Genomic DNA, 22,011 nt, shown 5'->3' with positions numbered 1-22,011 from the left:
CCTGCCGTAAATTATGTCCACCAATTCATGAATTCAAGGCAAATAAGGTAGGGAACGGAATCGAGTAGTTTGTGATTTTTAAGGAGCGAAAAATGGTTGCACAGCACAGCAGCCACCATAATGGAAGTGCTAGTCAATCGTTTTCCACCAGAGCAACAATGGTAAAATAAGGTACCAAATTTATCTCGTTCTCTCTATTGCTACCGTAAGAACTAAATTGCAGAGCTACATCCAGAATGACCTGCAGCCAATGCAAATGAGTAAGTTTAGCCGCGGGCGATCAATCTGATGCTCAATTTGACTGAGCAGCCGGGATTATTCTGCAAATTATGGGAGGCGAAGGCAGCGACCGGCGCAAGAAACACGACGTATTCCAGCGCGCTGGAGAGCATCTGCCCTCAACCTCCGTGCCTACTGCCTGTATACGAGGTCACTAGTGGCGGCCAATATAACGTTGAAATACTACACTCCGAAACACGAGTAAGAATTTTTCCAAATAACAATGCAATTTTTGTTCCCCTGTGGGTCATCCTAACCTCAAGAAGGGCCGTAAAAAGGGCGTATCAGTGTTAGGTCCAGAAACATTGTTACTATTTGGACAATATGACTCACTACTTTCTCTGAGAGTAACTTCGACTAATTATTATTATACTAGCTTCATGTAAAGGGTTAATGGATTGTTCTGAAGCCAATAGCGTTTAACGATGAGGCGGGCAGCACGATAAATAATGGCTGTTAATATTTGACAGTCGTACTGGCCGCCACTGCTGTCCCTGTGTACAAGCACCTTCCCCGGGTGCTTTTCAGGCCGCACCAGCACCAGGACGCACCAGCACCCGCAGCATCAGTAACCTGCGGCGCTCCCCATCATATGGCGAGGCGGAGGACCTAACCACAACCGAGCAGCGCCGGGGGCAACTCTGCATCCGGTGCTGCCGCGGTGCCCTGCTGCTGCTGCTGCTGCTCTGCTGCTCACTGTGCCCCCAGCTGCTGCACTGTGGCTGCTCTGCTGCTGCTCTGTTGCTGCTCTGTTGCTGCTGTACTATTGCTAGTCTGCTGCTCGACTGTGCCTCCTATTTGCTGCTCTGTTGCTGCTTTGCTACTGCTAACTATATGTTTATCTATGTACATTGAGTGCTACTGCTACTACGCTTTCATCAGCTCTGTATTGGAGCAGGTGAGTATAAAGTCATTCTTGATACGATGGCCTGGGCCACAGTTGCCTAGCAATATGAATTGTGACGCGCAGCCTCCCGCTGCAATCGAAATCATATTGGCAAATGACGACTTAAGAAACGGCTACAGGACAGCCAAATGAATGGCTTTGACATCCGTTCCTTTAGCTCGTCTTGAGATTACACGCAAGCTTTTGTGATGAGTGAGCAACAGGGAGTCTTAGCAGCTATTTTATAACGCGGCAACGGTGCATTGAGTAGCATAATTCTAGGCGCCGTGAAAGAGACTGTCATTACAAGTGCCAAATTCCATCAGTTCAGTTTTAATAGCAAATTAGCTATAAATTAAAACAGTAATTTCAGAAACCTTCTAATAAACATAAATGTAGCACTGAAATTTCATCCCACATGGAATGCGGAGTAAAGGAATTTGTTAGTACTTTAAACACGATATCATCAGCGAAGCGTCGCACAACCACTACAGACAGTTGCTCATTCAAAACGAAGAATATATATTAAAGTTAGACAGTATCATGAAAAGAATGAGGCTACGGTATACAATTAGCAACATTTAATCCTTTAACTTACGAGTAGCTTTTCACTTTAACCCAAAAGAGATTCAGCGCTTCACACTTACGTAATTAAACAATAATTTCATCTCCGCCACCCAGCTCAAAGCTCTCGCCTAATTAAATAATCAAATCCATGGCGGCTAATTTTAAATTTTGCCTTTCACAAACTCACCTGAAATACAAAACCAGCGGCGTTAAATCCTGGTTTTGAGAATAAAAAAAAAACGCCCAGGCAGTGGGCATGCACAATAGTTCTGGCACCAATGAAAAGGCAAGACAAGTGGCATTATCTTCAGCCGGGGATGTTTAAGCAAACATCGGTGGCGGCCATCAAGCCGGACTGTTTGTGCGAGGCGTGGGAGAGCCTCACAGCTCTACGAGCAGAACAAAAATCCGTATATTCAAGCAAATGCCGTCGAAAAAACGTTGATAACAAGTTGGTTTTGTTGAAACAACGTTGATGAGGAGTTGGTTGCGTTGAAACAACGTTGATGAGGAGTTGGTTGCGTTAAAACAACATCAAGTAAAAGTTAGTTAAGTTGAAGCAACTTTGATTACTAGCAACTTTGAGTTTAAACAACATTGATCACGAACGAGATTCTTTGGAACAACGTTGATGACGAAATGATTCCGTCGAAACAACTTTGATAACGAGTTGGTTTCGTTTACTAAACGAAAATATAAAGTTGATTATGTTAAAACAACGTTTAACTGACGTTATTTCAATTCAACGTAAGATTCCTGTAGGGTTCTACTGACCAGAGTCACGTTCTTCAGGTTCCTGATTGGCAAAATGATTATGAAAACATAACATAAAAGCAACGTCAGAAATGAACGTCCACGTGAGAAAGAAATATACCCCCAGGAACGATGAAGTTTTCTCCACAGCGTGGAAGTTTTTGATTGGCTAAAACATTCATATATTTTTTTAAATTATTTATTCCCTTTCTTATATGTTTATTTCACAAATCATCCGGTTTTTATAAACATTAGTATAGGCACAACTAAGAATAAGAAGCAGTCGCAAAAACCGAATTAATTTAAATATTTTAACTTACAATTCACTGCTTCAATTATGCTTTTAATATCTTGTAAATTCAATGGTAAGTTAGAGGCTTTTGCTTATTATTTTTATCTGCATCCAGTATCTACAACATGATTCAGTAATATCATCACCAGAATTAGATAATCAAAATCAAAATGAGAGTCGTAGTTAAAATAGTAGCTATTACTTTTCAGTACTATGTACTGCAACATAACCGTTCACAATCCGGGGTAAACAAAACAGAAAGTAACGATTGTGGCTGTAAACAATAAAGGTTATAACCTGCAGGAAAACATCAGCATCGTTACAGCTACGAACAGACAGCGATAACAGCTGAACAGATGGGAATAGCGGCAGGTCAGTAATGGTGGTAACAAACACGTAGCGGACGGTCGACTGTAAGATACAACATCTTTAGATACTATCGTTGAAGCAGCGCAAGGATATCATCATCAATATCAATTATAACATAATAACATCAGGAGCAAAACATCACCAGCACGACAGCAGCGGCATGGCAACCAGCATCAGGAGCATCAGCGCCAGCAGCATCAGGAGCAACATGACAACATCAGGCAAGCAGCAGCGGTAATATCAGGACAAAACAGTAGGGGCAGCAGCAGTAGCTAGGACAAGAGAATCAGTAGCATCAGGCCATTGGCATCAGCATCAGTAGCAGTAGGACAGCCGAATCAGTAGCATCAGGCCATTGGCATCAGCATCAGTAGCAGTAGGACAGCCGAATCAGTAGCATCAGGCCATCGGCATCAGCATCAGTAGCAATAGCAGTAGAACAGCAGAATCAGTAGCATCAGGCCATCGACATCAGCATCAGCATCAGTAGCAGTAGGACATAGAATCAGTAGCATCAGGCCATCAGCATCAGTAGCAGCAGGACAGCAGAATCAGTAGCATCAGGACAGCAGCAGCAGGGCAGCAGCGTCGGTAAAGCGGTCTCACGAGTTGCAGCGGAAGCGCAAGAGCCGCGGGAGATGCGAGGCTCGACACAGAGCGTCGCAACACACAAAGACGCCGGAGCCAACGCTCGCTATCACATCTCTCACCTTTACCTAGCGCCGCTTTACGCTGCTCACGACTAGATCGTCCTACTGGAGAGGTTATCCTCAATAAAGTATTACGCAGCACAACTCCGCATTTGCCACATTCAAACGATGCACTTCCAAGTTCACTGTTCGTGTTTTAGATGATACAACAGGTGTACTTCTGTACCTGAGATCACAAGATTTCAGTTTCCCAATCCGTGAAACATACGCCATATCGCACCGACCAGCTACAACAGATATACATAAATCATGTACCTGGTCCACAATCATCCCCTGAAGCAATGTCTACAAAAGAACTCCACTCTCACTCGACCCGCACAAAAACGCTACGCTTGACAGACTATCAATTACGCCAATATCGCGGTAACGCTCGACAGCTCAGAGAGTCAAGTGCTGTGGATGCAACTCGTTATATCAGCTTCACGCATCCAGAAGATCCGCTCACGAGCGAGACAGACAATATTTGATCGAACAAAATCTTTTCCTTTAGCGTTATCTGATTTTTAAGAGTTTAACTTTTATTTTTTTTCAAAAACTTTATTGAATAAATTATTCAAGTATAATTTTATTAGTTAAGTAACACGATACATGTTGAGTCAAATCTTCGTACTATACATACTGCACACAGAATTAACTTAGTTCTCGCGGAACCGAATGCAGTTCAATTGTTCGATAATCAAAATATAGCCTATGCGCACAAACCCACGACATGTGTTTATTGCTCTGAATATTAAGTTAATTTAATTTTAATTATTTAGTTTAAGTTTACCACAAAAAAACCTCAAACTTCAAGCATATGACATTTTCTATGCGTAAATATGTGCCCCTCATGTGTGCTTGATTGAAGTAAATAACTGAAAAACTTGAACGACGTAAACGGTCAGATCCCGCGGACAGCTTTATTTTATTAAATATCGTTACCATTAAATGAACTCAAATAATCACGAAGTGAGAAAAAATAATAAATTTATTATTTCACAAATTTAACAAAATTAGCGACATTCAAGAAATGAAATACTGAAACTTCTATGAACTACGAACGTAACTGTAAGTGTAACAAAAAATTATAACACAAAATTTTCTACAATTTACTATTTCGTCATTGAGTGGTCCGTTCGTGGTAGACCAAGGAATAAAGTGAACTCCGAGTTCCCAAGCTTGGTCGTGCAGAGCCTGTGTCAACCTGAGCAGAGGTCGGTAACGCGTCTTAGAATAATTAGCGACTTGAAGAGGCAAAGCAGGAAACGAAGGATTACTCAGGCTGTTGAAGTTGTAACAAGTTTCACCGTACTATGTTACTCGTACAGGCACGGTTAGCATAAGTTGCGTTGGGCTATGGTCGCTGCGTCGTTGAATTTCGAAGCTCATTTCTAGTCACAAGCAGGCAAAATTTTTGTCTACCAACTTGAGGCTGCATTCCATTTTGAACAATGAAATCGTTGTGAAGTGGGAGCCAAGTTTTGCTTGACTGCAAGTAATTGGACAACCTTTTTTACTATCCATCTATACATTTCTATTACATTAATGAAAATCAATCGAGAAAATCGTTTTTAGAGGAGCGGATGAGACGACTCCCAGCGCAGTCGATTAGCCCCAGCTATTATCTGCGTTCAATGCGATATCACAAATGTGTATCTGATGATCTTGATGTTAACAGGAAACTACAAACAATGTGCTTTAAGATAGTATATGAATTCTGTCTGAATTTTGATCTGGTTGGCAACATTACGACCGAAGATTAGAATAAAAAAACTGAACTCAAGGCTGAAATTGACTTCAATCAAGTCAATGCTTCATGCATTTCAAGTGAGGACAATTTAAAGAATCTATAATTCGTCAACTATCAAAAAATTCACCCTCCAAAATTCAATGGTGTTACCGAGTCAACGCTCGGTAGCATCGATGAGCGTCTTGTAAACCTTTCGCCTGCGCCTTCTTAAATCATACACTGCAAATGAACAATGAACTTTCCAGTTCTCTATAATAAATCCATGAAAACAAATCAGTAAATAGCACAAGTACCGAGAAATAAAACCCACAAACGCTTAGTAAAGTAAGGCAAGCGCCAATTCGGGCGCTCCAAAATTTCGGTCGCACAAATTTTCAATGGCACAAGTTAGGCCGCCATGATCAGGCTATAAATCAAGCCTTAGTAGATTAACTAACTTGGAGAAATAGAGCAATAGCTCACCGAGAGGCCTCGGCGCACGCCACCAAATATGATGTTTTCAAGGGAGACTCGCATGCGCGGCACAATCACCCCGACCATCCTTCTTCTACACAGTATTACGTTTAGCATTTCGAGCGCCGGACGCAAGCTCAATGGCGTAAAAGAACGCTTTAGTTTTGCCAGCGTTTAGATTGAATTTCGAGTTTTCGGTACTCGAGAGACCTAACAAATTAGCAGCTACTACTGCAACAGGAAGCTAGAGTGAAATTCTTGCCTCCAGCAAACGAGAATTTGTTTACGTTGAGCATCATCGCCTGGCAAAACGGCTGATGATTGCAACAGAACGCCGTATTCCGGGGTGTATGTTGGACTCATTCGTTTACTGAGTAATCCTTTTTAATAAACCTTTGCAAAATGCAGATTGCGTTGGCGAGTCGGACCTTGTATTTATTTTCGTACTAAAGGTCGGAGCCTCGGTCATTGCAGGAGTTTTCACTGCTGGACAGCAAGAATATTAGTTAGCGAGTGTACTTATTGTTTGATAGGCAACATAAAACTTCTCGAGTAACTGAATTTTAAGCTGAACACTTTTTCATCACGCTTAATTTTTCATTGAACTCACTATTTATAAAAAGAATTATGTGAAGGAAGATAATCATCAAACCAAGTGGCCATCTTAGAAAAATGAAAACTGTGCAATCGCTAAGTTGAAAAATAGGCGATTTTTGAAACACTAAAACTGTGTATAAACATAATTTATTGCAATATCAGCGACCAGTAATCGTTATTGTTGGTAATATTACGTCTGCCATTCTCACCGCTGCTGAGATGAGAAAAAATATCGAAAACTGTACTGAAATGGAAAAATGAGCCACTCTGGGACTTAATTTATGGCGTCATAGGTGTTGAGACTTGCGTTGACGAAAGTTTTTCCATACGAAACAGAATTAAATGTTAAACTGAATCATGGCAAAATAATCCACGCACCAGCATGCCGTCCCGTTAACAGCCTGGCATTCCAGCACCTGTCTACCAACTTCGGCACAAGCATGACTGCTCGACGTCAGCATGACAGCCCTGCATCAGCATAACAGCCAGGCATCAGCATGAAATTCCGGAATAATAGCAAGACACCAGCATGACACAGCTGCAGGTGCAGCAGAACGGGAGCTGAATGGGAGCAGGACGGAAGGGGAGGCCAGGAGCAGGGCGAGAGCAGGACGGGAGCAGGCCAGTAGCCCCCCAGGGCGTATCAAATGTGAACCTGGTGCACATAGCCGTATCTCGGAGTCATCATAAGACGCTGAGGCGTGTCGATGCACTTACAACAGCATCTCGCATCGTACGCGTGAAATTTAATACTGAATTATATTAACAACTTCGAATGGATTCTAATGTTGACGAGCGTCCACACAATGGAAGAGAAGAAACTGACTTGGCGGCAGGTTGGTAGAGTGGTTCAAGTTCATAGCACCAAAATTGGAGAAATGAGTTGTGGGTTCGATACCAGCAGAAAACTGTGAAAAGTTCAGTGGAAATCGGCTTATGTAGCCGGCTGTTCAAGCAGTGAACATTGGAGCACCGAATAACGTGTTCGAAACCTGCGAAAAGCTGCAAAAATTCTGCGATGTTCAGAATGGGCGACAGGCTTAACGGCCTAATCTCCAACGCTGTCAATGCTATATTATTCTTCTTCTATTCAAACAGAATAACAAAATAGTTCTGCGTTAGATTAGAATTAGAAATCAAAACATGGAACTTCTCCAATGCAACCAAACCAAATAAACGCGCCGGTGTTAATAATCGAAAATGGTCTGAAAACGTGAACAAATTATTCAGAAAAGAGAGCGAAGAAACTTTTCTAAATTTCAGTCTCCAAAAATTTCTGAAAATTACCATTCATACATTGAGGTTCCTTGCAATTCCATACATTATTCCCTACAGCATCTCATAAACTGTGAGCATGTATCCCCAGATTTACCAGCACATTGAGCGGAACAGAGTTCATAAAATGCATTAATAATTTTTTTCATCAGTGTATTAAGAGACAAATAAAGTGGTTCATTCGCTCCCTTCACGTGTCCCCGGAGCCGTAGGGGATGTCACTGTGTCGTCCGATCTCTAATCTTTTACCGTCCGACTAATTCCCAGTTTTAGCAATGGACAATGTTATAGATGTGTGAATTATATTATCCTAATAAACACCCGAGAAAAACTTGAGTCTCATAGCTAATTCATGTTGCATATCGGAAGGGGGTGTGAATTCCCAGAGGGTTAGATTTAAATGGTGTCAGTTGAAATGCAACCCGAACCATCGACTAATTTGTTATTCACATCGGAAAATCGAGAATCGGGACGAGAATTGGTGACACCTTAATGCGCTGACCGTGAGTCATGATGACCATGAATTATTCTAACCTTCATGATTGACAAGACCAATGCATATGCTGCATTTAAAATCTGCATGATTTTGTGAATTTATCATTAAGTAGAAAGCGGTAATTAGCCCAAAAATTCTGTTTTTGATGATCGCATTGTGCGGGAATGCCCGCAAGTACGTCGTATTTTAACAGGTCATGGTGGACTCGTGAAACAGAAAGTCTTAAACCGCATGTTTGAATTAAATGCCAAAACAACATTTTTCATAACAACTCATCAGAGAAGCTAAACAACGTGAGCTCTACTGAACGATGAAATTGGACATTAACAGAAATAAAACTTTCTTAGTCTTAATGAATTTTTTCTCATCATAGGCGGCGCAATAACATTAAACTACGCATCATATGAGGTTTAAAGTGCATTAAATTCTTTTTCTGATTTAGCGCTAAAAGCTTTCAGATCTAATTGGTTATTAGTCGTTTAGGGGCCCGTGAGAAACTTTACAATCGATTAGGTTTATTTTTAAAACCTGTACCTCATCGGTAATTGAGGATGTCATCCACATTCCAAGATAAAACCTGCCTGGCGCGCATACATCGCACTGCTATATATACTGCCACTATTGCTGCTGTTATACTGTTGCAATTGCTGCTGCTATACTGCTACCATTGCTACTGATATACTCCTGCAATTGCTGCTGCTATACTGCTACCATTGCTACTGATATACTCCTGCTATTGTGGAAGGTATGTTGCTAATATTGCTGCTCCGAAAATAATGGGGTCCGCTCTTTGTAATAGCAAAAAGAAATACAACAACAACAATAGACGGCTGGCAATGAGAGTTCAATGATGTGTGTAGACTATTTGAAATGGAATACTTGATGATCGTTCGCGACTAATTGTCCGAAGGATATTACCTACCTGGCATTCCAATGAATGTTGAAAAAAGTCTATAGGTACTACAATACAATGTCTCGTCCTTATTACAGCAGTTAACTCGAACGAGAGAGAATTCAACAGGCAAGTAATTTCCGTATCATTCAACAGACAAGCAATTTCAATATTACAAGTATGAGAAGGTGATTTTAACAAATGTCCAAGCTTGTTACCAAAGGCAGTGTCATTGCCTTCAAATAACTTTAGGCACTCACTCCTATGTAAATAACTCGAGGTAAAGAGGAAAGATTGGACACACGGCAGGAGGTATTATATATGTGCTACGTTAAAGTTGTACGTTTGTCATGTGCGCGTTAATCATTAATCTTGCCTTAAATTCTGAATTATTATTAAACACCTTGCACGGGGTTGCAATTTCTGGCATATGAGTATCTATACAAAATTTTCATAGATTTGACACTCGACAGATATTGAATGTAATAGGTTTTGATTAAAAAATGCGGTACATTTTCTTTACACCTTTTTCGATAATAAAGATGGAGACGGAAAGCCGGGGCCAATACCAACAGTACACGCTTGCCGCAGCGCATCTGTTCAGCAGAACTTCTAAGCCCTGACACTATGCCTACCGACCGACGCCTGCGCCATGCATATGTTATGGCCGGTAGCAAACCGGTGGCCTGCCAGCGAGCAAGATACTCAGCGCCATAAATGTAAAAAAAAAAACATTGTAGCAGCGTACGCACTCGCAGCGAAAACCCAAGCTGATTGGGCTTGCGGTCTGAGGTGATGGACCGAAAGAAGTTACAACTTCTGTCGGTTGCACCTGGACTCAGCCCAGTTTTTATGCATCGTAAATAATTCTGTGCAGTGTCCTCGATGAATATCACCTTTCCAATGATCTTGATTAGGAATTGTCTCAATACAGCCTTTAATATATGACGAATACCAGTATGAAGCGTTTATATTGATCAGTACCATCTTAAAAACAGCCAAATAATATTCATAGGAAACCAGTCCAATTCTAGTTTCAATCTCACTGCTCGTCTGACGCTCATGGCTGCCATTGATCTCAGCGAGGTATGATCAACAAGATAGAACTGCTTCCAGAAACGAGTAAATTGAATGCATGAATCTTCCTATGGGAACTGTCAAATTTCGCGGTTTGGGACGAAGAAATTATGTCCCTTTGGGACAGGCGGTAGTGGTAGTTCGTTGAAGAATTTCTCTATCTTTGGTAAGGATCCATCATTTGAAGTGGTCGGTCACCAAATGTAAGCATGACAAAAGTTCGAACCGTTTTTATGAAAGCATTAAGAAGAAATGGACTAGAATGGAACAATTTAGGCTGTAACTCAAACGACTGCAGAGGCCTGGGAACTTTGGTTGCACGACATCGGAGACCGATATGGACGGCCCAGTGAACCAAACTACGGCAATTTGTGGTGACCATGGGCCATAGGCGGCACGTGAGCGGTTAGAGCTGAAACTGCTTCCTGTGGCTGACCATCATCCAATCAAATTGAGATGGAGACTCGTTCTAACGATCAACTTCCTACTGCGAATCAAAGTATTTACAATCTTGCATCGTAATCTAATACCAAGAGTATTTACTTAAGAGTTTCTGCAACAAATAGACGCTGTAAACGCAAGTGAAAGCTCTAAATCAAACGTTCTTAGTTGAATAACTCCAATTGCCCATCAAAATCCATTCAAATATTGATTGGACTCTACAATAACAATGCATCGCTAGTTCGTGAGTAGCCGAATCATGATTTACATGATTTGCGCATCGATCTCTCCGTTTCCAATTTGTAACACACGCACATGTACGACCCCCACCACCACCACCACCGTACACACGGAGCTAGACTCGATTTACAGGCTATACTTTAAAATAACTCAAAAGAGTTGGATAATTTAAAGGAAAATTAATGGAATTATTATTGTAAAGAACAGCATCTGCACCAAAACGTTATAGCTCAAGGAAATTAATTAATTCATCTCTTTACCTTAATTTACGTCGTGACCCATTAATATAAAACGTGTTTACGTAAATATTCAATTAAATCAGGAATCGGCAATTAGAGCATCACGGCTGTTTTCCACAATTGTTTATTACAATATGTTACAATCTCTTCAATTAATATTAATATTATTATAGAGTACCATAATTAAGTTAAAAAATCAGGTTCATTCAAAGCATTCGGTTCACTAACAGCCCCGGACCGCACATTGCATTCTCGCAGCGCATTTCCGCTCCACAGCCCGAAAAAGTCTGAACAAGTCATAACAGAAGGCAACCGACACCGACAACACACACATTCTGTTCAGCAGATGGAAATGGTCAAATGGATACACCGAAAAGAGAGAACGAATTCAGAGGAGCAGGTAAGAAACGACAGCGAAACAACGAACGAATTGTAAATACGAATTGAAGAGAGCAAGAAAGAAAATTTTTAAATATGTGTATTGCAATAGATCACCGGTTAAAAAAATCATCTGTTAATATATAGCTCGTATAAGTGGAGCTAATAACAATAATACTCATAGATAGCTATAGATACATTAACAATTTCTAAATTCTAACAAATTTGGACGCTGAGAATTGCGTTTGTCGCGAATTCATAATTTCAAAAAATTAATTAGTAATAACAAGTAGTAAATGTAAATAGTGTAGGTATTTTATAAGAAGTTGATTAGTTTTCCACGCTCGTCTCCCATCTATCCTTCTCACTGTATTCAAATGAGGTAAGGTGGCATGACGTAGGCACACATTTGCAACCAAGTTTGGAACGAACTTCGAACTGCATTCGTCAACTTAGTCGGGATCAGGATTCGCGTCTTCCCAATCACCGGAAGTTAAAAGTTTTCAGAAGCCCTAGTTCAAAACTCCTAGAAATTGCAGCAGTAATTCTTATTTGGACCAAGTTAGAAGACTCTCACCTTCAACAAGCAGAGCGAAAATTGCGAATACGAAGAGCAGTCGCTGGTTGACCAAAACTTGGGGCATGATGGATTTATTGTGCTTCTAGCAGGGGCGTAGAAGATGGTTAGGCTGCACAGCTGACGCCAGGAACCTAGCGCTGCGCACACGTCAGCGCTATGCAGCTGTTGCTGTCGTCCTCACGTGCTAATGCTGAATAACGTTTCTTACAACAATATTGCGCGATGAAGAGGAGGATTAGATGTGCATGTTGTTAAGAGCAGCGGCAGCAGGAGTGTAGCTGCAGCTTCAAATGTCGTATTAAAGAGACACTTCGGCGATGTGCGCCAAAGACGTATATGATTCCAGCGCGTAGGCTAGACTACCAGACAAACTACAACTAAAACTTGACACGCCAGAAATTGGAGCTTCAAAGCTGTGAAGCAATATCACTTCAGTTGCAATTAACTTGTCAACTGATTCTGTCACCAATCAAAGTTCCTGAAGAGCCTCACAATAAGTTGGCGTACAACGTGTCTTTCGCAACATTAATAATTAATTTTAATGAAACAGAAGAAATTACACGCACGTTTGCACTTGTGCACTCGTACTACCACAGCATGTAGATGATGTAGCACGTGTTCGTTGAGCATAGAAATCACTCCGTTGTACGTGAGAACTTGCTCATTTTTTTCAACTGAAGACGAGCATTAGTGTAGGTATAGTCTAGCGAGTAGATACAGGCTGTAGAGCGAGTGAGCAACCCGCTGTGCAGATGCGAGTCTTGCAGCGGTGAACCTAGCGCGCGAGGTCAAAGGATGCGCACGGTGACGACTGAAGATGCGGTGAAGAGATGCCACGGGAAGGCTCCGTGGGAGAGCGGGCGTAGGGTCACCTGTCTAGCAACATTCACTGCTGAATAGCCGTTGTCTCTTCCTCTACCCTGCACCGCGTAACGGCCACCCTTGACTGACCTGCTATTATTGATGAGCCAAATTGCTAAGATTCGCTTTCAAATCTCTGTGTCTTGGAGAGTGTGTTTTCTCGATGCTGTTGAGAAATATGCAACACACAGAGTGCTGTACGAGCTGACAAGAATTACTGTGATCAGTTATTTATTGAATTTTTAAACACAAGACTTCCCACTTTAAAAAGAACCGCAAGAAGTTTCTCAATTATAATGTAATATGTTACAATATGAACTATGTTCATATAGCAAACGGTTGAGTCGTTGAGCACAATTAAAATTAATAATTTGATTTTTTATTTTACCTAACACGCAATAACTTTTTTTCTCCCAACACTTGTGAGTCCTGATTCTACGTGATTACCTAATAGGTATAACGTTTTTCAAAAATCACTTAAATAATTTCGAAGTTTCGGTTGGTTAGGCTCAGTTTAAGAAGAACACTTTTACTACGCCAAATATAGACACATAATCAGTATTCGTAGTCATGGACTGTAAGCAATGCTGCGACAATAGCGTCCTGCTGAGATGGAATAGGAACACCGTGAGAAAATCTTGAGCGCGACCTCCACACAGCCAGAGCGCCCTAGCATCACATTACCGCCTCGCGCAACAGCGTCTGAAACACTGACGCTAAGTCGCTGATGCTTTGCCACAGCGCGTCCTCTCGTGGTCGCTCTGCGGTCTTCAACCCTTTTCCTGACGTTAATATTTTATCCCCGTAGCCGCACTCGCAGTGTTTCACTCTTAGCTGCATTTTTCTTGCATATAACAGTGCTTCTTACAAGAGCCTGCTCGTGCCAGCATATGTTGTTTCAATTCTTTCCTATGCATTTTTTAAACATAGTAACCTCGCTGCACCGAATGACTTCAGACACCATCTCTGCGAAAACCTCTCTTCGTTGTTAAAAGGTTATAGGAAAACGTCTTCCTCCTGATAATGAAGCTCCGGTGATGTGTTCATTAGAGCCGAACACTGGGTTCAATTTGTGATGGATCACCGCACTCAAGCACGTAAAGACTCTTACTTCTGTATTGAAGTAAAGAACTAAACATGTATCACTTTTTATGCTGGTAACATTTCAACATTTAATGACAGGAAATCGATACCGCTAATCAGCATGTATAGAGAGAGATGTTCATCGTTATGCGTGTGAAGATTTCTGCAATAAATCATAAACCAAGAACGATATTTTTAATGGCCTTTTTACAATTAAATTCGATTTATTCGGTTCAGAAGCTATCTTCGTTCTCTACAAAGCTAAGTCACGGTTCTCGCTCACATTGAGAAAAGCAGATCAGGATCAGACAAGAATGCATTTCAGGAACGTTAGGGCCCCGAGACCGAACTTTTCTCTGTAGACGTTAATGGAGTGGCCATTGTTGGAACTGTTTTGTTGGTGGTGGAACTTTATAGGTTTCGAGCCGATCACAGATAGTTCATCAACTGAGTGAGGAGTTCACGTGCAACTATGTTAGTATAACATCTGACGATATTTCTTGAATGAGAATCATCTGCATAGGAAAGACACTAGGCTACTGACTAGGAAAACTGCATATGGTATCTTTGTTATATTTTCACCTCCAATTGGCTAGGAAATGAAATGATCACGACGACGAAAAAGAAACAATGATTGTAATCTAAGTTGGTTAGGTGGACTGAACTACTGGCATAGAAGTTAAAATTTATTAAAAAACCGCAGAAACTTAGCGCAGTAATTATTTACGAATTGTTGAGTTCAATAATGAATTCCAGAAGCTTCTGATGCATTTCATCATGTTTCAGACAAAGACAAAGTGCAAATCATAACTGATATATAAGGTCGAGGAAGTTTAGTGAAGGAGAAATAGTTGTTTGCAGGCATTTTTTCGAGGGTACAATAATTCGTGAGGGAAATCAGTCAGAAATTGGATAAAATGTTTCCACCTATTAATACTCCAAACGTTGTAGTCGGTGATCGATAAGACGGAACAGCGAAAGCTATAACGTTTTTTCAGATAACGATTGATGTTTGAGAATCTAGAAAAGCATTCCACATTAGTTCTATTTCTCAGTTTAAAATCAACCGTCAATAGAAGAAGATCATTTATTTATCCTCCCGCAATCCAAAATGGGCAGTGCAACTATTATATGCGTCTAACATAATTTGCTCTAGAATACGTTTTATTTAAATTTGGACGATCCTTTAAAAATGACGACCAAGCGTATAGTTGTTGCTTTATTGCTGCACTCCATAAAAAAATATTTGTTTTTCCTGGTTTCAAGGAACATTACGATGATTTACTGTATTTTCTGACAGCACAAATCAACCCAACTCGACTTCTCTCCAGGGAAAATGTCATTCAATGCAGACTTGGAGGAGAGGAAAGCAGAGTTCCATTAAAATTTCAAAGAAGGTAAACTAGATGGACGGTAAACAACGTTTAAAATTTCTAGAGACTTTTTCAGGATTTAAATATCTGGAAGACTTAAAATTAATTAAAAATTTAAGAGTATTTAAAATTTGATCAGAGTTAAATTCAACGCATGCACCAATAAATTTAAAGTGATGACTAAAACAAATTTACAGTACCGTATGCAACAAGTGAAATTGCTTCCGAACACCACAAGCAGCATGCAACCGCAATATATAATTATATATTTCTGATTTGATATAATTATTATTTGAACATTATCGGATACAAATTTGAAATTTCACTTATGAAGTGGATTATTTATATAGCTAGACTTCCAAGCAATGCTAACCATGCATGTGCTATAGTGCACCGATTAAGCTATATGTCGCTGAATTTATGCAGTTAAAATATCAATTCAAATGCATTTTAGAAGTGTCAGAAAATCCCATTCAAGCCATATTGTCATGAGTGTTGTTATCCAACGCGCGTTGATTTTAACGGCTGCATGTGCAGGCGCTCGGTTGCCTCATAGCGTTTCGGACGTCAGCATGAGCATGTGGAGATGGTAGATGTGCAAATGCCACCGATGATGATCGTCTATTCCTTATTAACAATTGTAAAGACGGTAAAGCAATCCATCATTTTTAGATCATTTGGACGAGGTCTCGCTGAACTTGCTTGAGGAGCGGCTTTTAGGACTTCGCAAGAAGCTGATGTTCATACGCTCTATTGATTATTTTATTCATTATAAGCCTTTCAACGTCATTTATGCACCCTTATAAGGTTAAGCCGGAACGCAGGAACTCGCTAGTCCAGACTACGGATTTGAACTCAATTGAGAACTGGCCGGCTATTAATTACGCGTAGTGTTTCATGCCATGAAAGTAATTTCTTTTCGAAGTTGGTATCGCGGAATGAAATACACAGGCACCTTCGTTCGCAATTATAGGTTCAGCAAACCGTATATTAACGAAATCTACCGGCAGTTTTATGTTTAAGATCATCGATGGTTATGATTTAGACAAACCTACAAGTGACTGGTGTCAGAATGTGAAGGGATATCCAAATCCAACTTTTGATATACATATATGTATATCAAAAGACTCATCAATCAATCAGAAGGTGTCTGTGCAATCAATGCAGCGACTATTACTATTTAAATTTTATTTTAAATAAGAGATGTTAGCTTGTTCGTGTTGCCTACTTTAAATTAGGTTGCACTGTAGATAGAAAAATGGAGGGTTCATTAATTAGCGACTCGTAAAACATGTTAAGAATAGGAGCGTTTTAAGAAAATGTATTTAAAAGTTGAAACTTATTTCAAGAGCACCAATATATAAATGGTATGATAAACAAGTAGAAGAAATCAAATGAATAATAGATCAATTTAATGTTCTCAGATGCACTTATATAGACAATATGGAGAGAAAATATAACTCTGCTATTTATATATAAAATATGAGTAACATACTATAAGGCTGGAGCAGGCAAAGTCATATATGAGTGCTTATAGAAGCATCAAATTTCTGAAGCGCCAGGCCATAAAACTTCGTTCTTGGCTTAGTAATTTTTCGTTCTAAGAAATTATGGAGCTAGCTTGAAAACTAATTTAAAATTTAGGAAGGATATCAGCTGAACAATTATTCTCGAATTAGGAAGATCCTGAAAAAAATGCATACAAGAATAAATCAAATAGCTTGATACTTTGTATAAAAAACATGTTATAATTTATTTTTTTCCGCGGCTAACTTAGTGTTTTCGGAAACATTCAGCAATTGATAATATTCAAATTAAAATATTTCAGTCGTGATGTTGTGGAACAACAATTCATTATTGCCATGCATAAACATAAGTTACAGAATGCTAAGGAAATACGCGGTCATTGATGCTTGAATTTCTGCACAACAGTTTGAATGTCTTAAGGAATATACAATAAATAATAGTTGAATTTCAGCATAACGTTCTGTATATGATGAAAAAAATATGCAATAAATTTGACTTGAATTCCAGCATTGCCTTAACATTTTAAAAAAATACGTAATCTCGATGCAACCATTTAGCATGACAGCCATAATTCTGTAGAAGAATAGGCAATTACCGACGAGGTTATTTTAGAACTACGAACATCAATCAAAAAAACAAGCTGTCATTTAGTTTTCAGCGCCGAAATTTGGTTTGCACGCATTATATTCGTTCGACAATATAATTCATACATTTAGATACAAGTATCTAAAGTTTGAACTTGACACAAATATCCTCATACTTGGCATCAGCTCACAATCTAGAACGATGATATTTGTAAGAGTGCGACAAGATTTAGGAGTATTCCGCAGCTGTGATTTGACAAAGATGATATCATAAAATACGTTGTTGCATAATTAAGTACGAATGAGCGACTTGGAACTGGATAATATGTTAATGACTGTCAACTCCTTTATCGTTTTGCACGATATGCAGAGCTGGGCAGCGCTACTTTGAAATGTAGCGGCCGCTACCGCTACCGTTACATGCTCTAAATGTAGCGGGCGCTGCCGCTACCGCTACAATTGCTTAAATGTAGCGCCGCTACCGCTACATGTAGCGCGCTAGTGCCCACCCTGGTAACAACTAACATGTTGACACTAGTAACAGGCTGAGGTTGACAACATTACACCGAAATCTTTCCTACAGTTTTATTCTGTAATTTATATTATGTATGTATCATGCTGGTTTTAAATAATATTTAATACTATTAAGTAAAATCTAAAGGCTTTATCTATAAATGTAGCGGTAGCGCTGTAGCGACAAAACCTTGTATCGCTACTTAAATATGTATATCGTCGCTACCGCTACTGAAAATGTAGCGGCCGCTACATGTAGCGCGCTACTGCCCACCTCTGACGATATGTTATGAATATTATTCGCAAAAGATTTCGTTATCGTCAATGCCAATTGAATAGGACGCAAATTTATACTTGTAGATGTGAAATACAGTAAAAAGTAGCGTGCTTGTTCGATGTTCAAAATAATGTGTCGCAGTTTTCACTAGAGTTTAAAATATATTAAATTAATTTAGATATTGGATGAACATGTTAAGTACCTACTCACTCTAGTCGAAACTATTTCTTACCTTATTAATTTGAATTGTAAAAATTAGGCTAGACGATTTTAGGCCATACATAGTCGTCGAGAGAATTTTTAGGCGGTCCAAAGAAACTGCTATTGTTTCTTTCGCTTAACGCTACGCATTATCTCCTTTGACGAAATGCGTAGTGGAAAACAAATAATTATATTGGCAAACTTCATTCTCGCACCGAATGAAAGAGATTTACTTGGCCTAGTGTGAAGAATTGTCGTGTAATCCACCCTAGATTTACAGAAGGAAACTCCAATGCACGAAGTAAATGCATTAGTGTTTGCATAAGAAATTGTCACTTAAACGGAGCCTGAAGAATATTCTCGTGAGCAGGAGTGAGCGAGGCAACGTATCGGAAACCGATCGGTATGACACACCGCCGGCTTACAGGATCAGAAGGATGTTCTACAGGATACCTTAGGAGTAGCTCACGGCCGCCGCGCTGGATCAGCCACTTGCTTATGATCCTGGATTGAGTCTCGGAGCTGCTTTAACAAGTTATTGTTCGGCTCTAAACATGAATGAATATGAGTGCTTAAACACATTTGTTTTATAATGATTCAGTATAGCTTACTTTATTCCGACAAGACGCGTTATAAAAATTAAGTTATTTGAGGCTATTGCTAGGAGATAATGTCTTTTATCTTGCCTATACGATGGATCAGTTAAAGAGAAAGTTCCCTTATTTGTTAAGTAGCTATGCACATCGTTAAAATTCAAGAAAAATTGACTGACCGCGAATACGAACACTTTAAACTCTCCTACTGTCCACGCTTACTGCCGCTGCCTGCTCAAATTAATTTTTTTGGTAGCACCAAGAAAACAAAATGTATGTTTCCTCAAACATAGATAAGTTGAATTAATATTTTATTAATCAATACAGAAATAAATCCGCGAGTTCAAATCCGATTATAATTTCTAAAACCGTGTTTGCATGAGACTTCTCACATTTATACACAACGCATTCCGAAAAATGATCCCGATTACGTAATGAAACTATTCAATTATTAGATTATATTATTTGCATCATAATTAACGCCGGAATTATTTTCCCGAGGCGACCTCAGGGCGATTAAAACTGGTTAAGTGAACTGGTGAAGATGGGAGAAACAATTTCGCGATGACAGAGGTCTTAAACATTACAAAGCTCCCCACATTTTTGCTCTTATCTACTTCTTAGTAACTTAATATTTCCACGTTCCTTTTCTGATCTTGATTACGATCAGTTAGTAGGAAATTATACAGACTATGCAGTATTATACACGATCAATTGATAACAAAAAAAATCTTTTTTAATATTTTTCTTTTTGCTGATAACAACGAGTCAAACCGTGTATTTTACTATCATTGGTTGACCGACAAACAGGGTTCCGAAAGAAAATATATTAAAAATCTATCCTAGGCACACAAACTGATGCGATATTTTTATATCTCTGATTTTTATATCTCTATATCATCGTCTCTCTGTCCTCACGGTATTCCTTCTTTTCTACTTAATAAATCTCCTACAATTATGATTACTTTATGATTCTCTCTCAATATTTTTTACGTTTAAAGAGGTCTTAACTTGTTGTTAACTTGTTTTCGCCAAAAACTGTTACGACACGCGCTGTAGCTTTTGCATCGGGGTCGAGTGAAAGATTCCAACGTAGTTCTTGAATTGCTCTCATAAATATTTTAATGTCTCTTCAAATTAATAATGATAACATCGGTCAATTCGAAAACATAAACAGTGAAACAGTGAACTGATAATTTTTCATTGAACCTAATTTCTGCATATATATAGTAGGTCATGGAGCCTACAATTAAGCCAAAATATAATCAACCAAGCATGTACCAGCCATCATAACCGCGCTGCCAATGTAGATGAGTCGGATACAAATGCAAAACATTATCAATATTGAAAATAATTGCTCGATCTCTTCTCATAAAATTGTCGGGTTCTCCCATGCCGAAGCACTAAAGTCACACCCAGAGTAATGAGCAAGATGGTGCAAATAGCGATGCACTTTTCATGCTTAGATGGGTCATCCTGACCCAGTTTGGCACGGCAAAAGGACATATCATTGCTACGTTAACCCTCCGTTCATATAGTGTGGGTAAGAAAGTGTCTTAATATGCGGACAATGCGACTCGTTTATTTTCGCAGTGCAACGGTCAACAAATTATGGAAAAAGTAATTAAAGTTCATTTACATTTTGAAATACTGGAATAATGATATGATATTACAGATAATCGAAATGCATTGTAGAATTAAATCGCTAGTAGTTCTGCACAAGGAAAAAAGAATTTGTTGGGAGATGAAAGATTTGTGAGTGAAGCTCAATATGAAAGCATTTGGTGATAATCAAGTATAGTAAAAACGAAAAGCTTTTAGACATGAAATTTAAGGTATTTTTAGAGAGCAGAATAAATGAAAAATTCAGAATAAGTGTCATTTTTTCCTACTTATTAGGATCCTATTGAATTTTAATAAAAGTTGATATTAACAGCAACATTTTGATTATTTTTACTCTAAATGATTTGTATTAGCAATGCATTATTATGTGTCACCATGTGGAAAGAAACTAAACTCAAAGATTATACATTGTTTCTTCAGAGGATATAGGAACCATGATTTCAGTCCTGTTTCTAGCGAAAAATAATGATGTTCTGATCTTTTCGTCCATCCCGACGTCGGCCATATTCCTACCGCAATTCAAATTTTCACAGTGTCGATACGATATTAATTTAATTACGGGATATATACCATAACAGAAGAGCCTATCGAAAAAACACGAAGCCCTCCACCAAGTTTGACGTGAGGTTGGGGTTCACAGCCCGTGTTAATTAATAGGTCTTTTCGTTGTCTGTTAAACTGTTAACTAATGGGGGAATGTTTCCGCACTTAAATCTATTGAACTTCAAGCATGACAGGCTATCATAAAGCGATGGAAATGCGTCAAGTATCAGTAAGTGCTTTGTGTTTGTGCTCTGAAAGTTTGCTGCGAGTGTCGAACAACATCAAATCTGTGTCTGAATTGTGCAATGCTTGATGTTAGATGAACGTAATTTATTTATTGTTATTCCTGATGAACGCAACAATGAAGTTTCTCACGAGCCCTTAATTTATAAAAAAAGATTTATTTGACTTTAAATAGACCCGACCAAGTGGGCGATTCTAGAGAAATAGTGGCTGGTATGTGTAAATAATCAATTTAATTATGTGATCATGATCGCATATGCGCAAGTTTCAGTTATGGTTACAGTTTAAATTCATCTGAACATGTGAATTTTGTTATCTAGAAAAATGTAATAGAGAG

General features: G+C 39.2%; 1 protein-coding gene across 3 annotated transcripts in view; it reads right to left on the bottom strand.

Annotated features, from left to right (window-relative positions):
- LOC108664788 (nephrin) overlaps nt 1–13,836 on the bottom strand; it is a 65,275-nt gene extending 51,439 nt beyond the window's left edge. For all 3 annotated transcript variants that reach the window (XM_018151475.2, XM_018151476.2, XM_047881805.1), the window contains exon 1: nt 12,251–13,836. In XM_018151475.2, the coding sequence (XP_018006964.1) occupies nt 12,251–12,317 (67 nt within the window). In that variant the 5' untranslated portion in view covers nt 12,318–13,836. The remainder of the gene's footprint in view (nt 1–12,250) is intronic.
- Between the last annotated feature and the right edge of the window lie 8,175 nt (nt 13,837–22,011).

The sequence above is a fragment of the Hyalella azteca genome, unplaced genomic scaffold, assembly GCF_000764305.2.
Source record: "Hyalella azteca isolate HAZT.00-mixed unplaced genomic scaffold, Hazt_2.0.2 contig8859, whole genome shotgun sequence".
Taxonomy (NCBI): domain Eukaryota; kingdom Metazoa; phylum Arthropoda; class Malacostraca; order Amphipoda; family Hyalellidae; genus Hyalella; species Hyalella azteca.
This window is presented reverse-complemented; position numbering and strand designations above follow the sequence as displayed.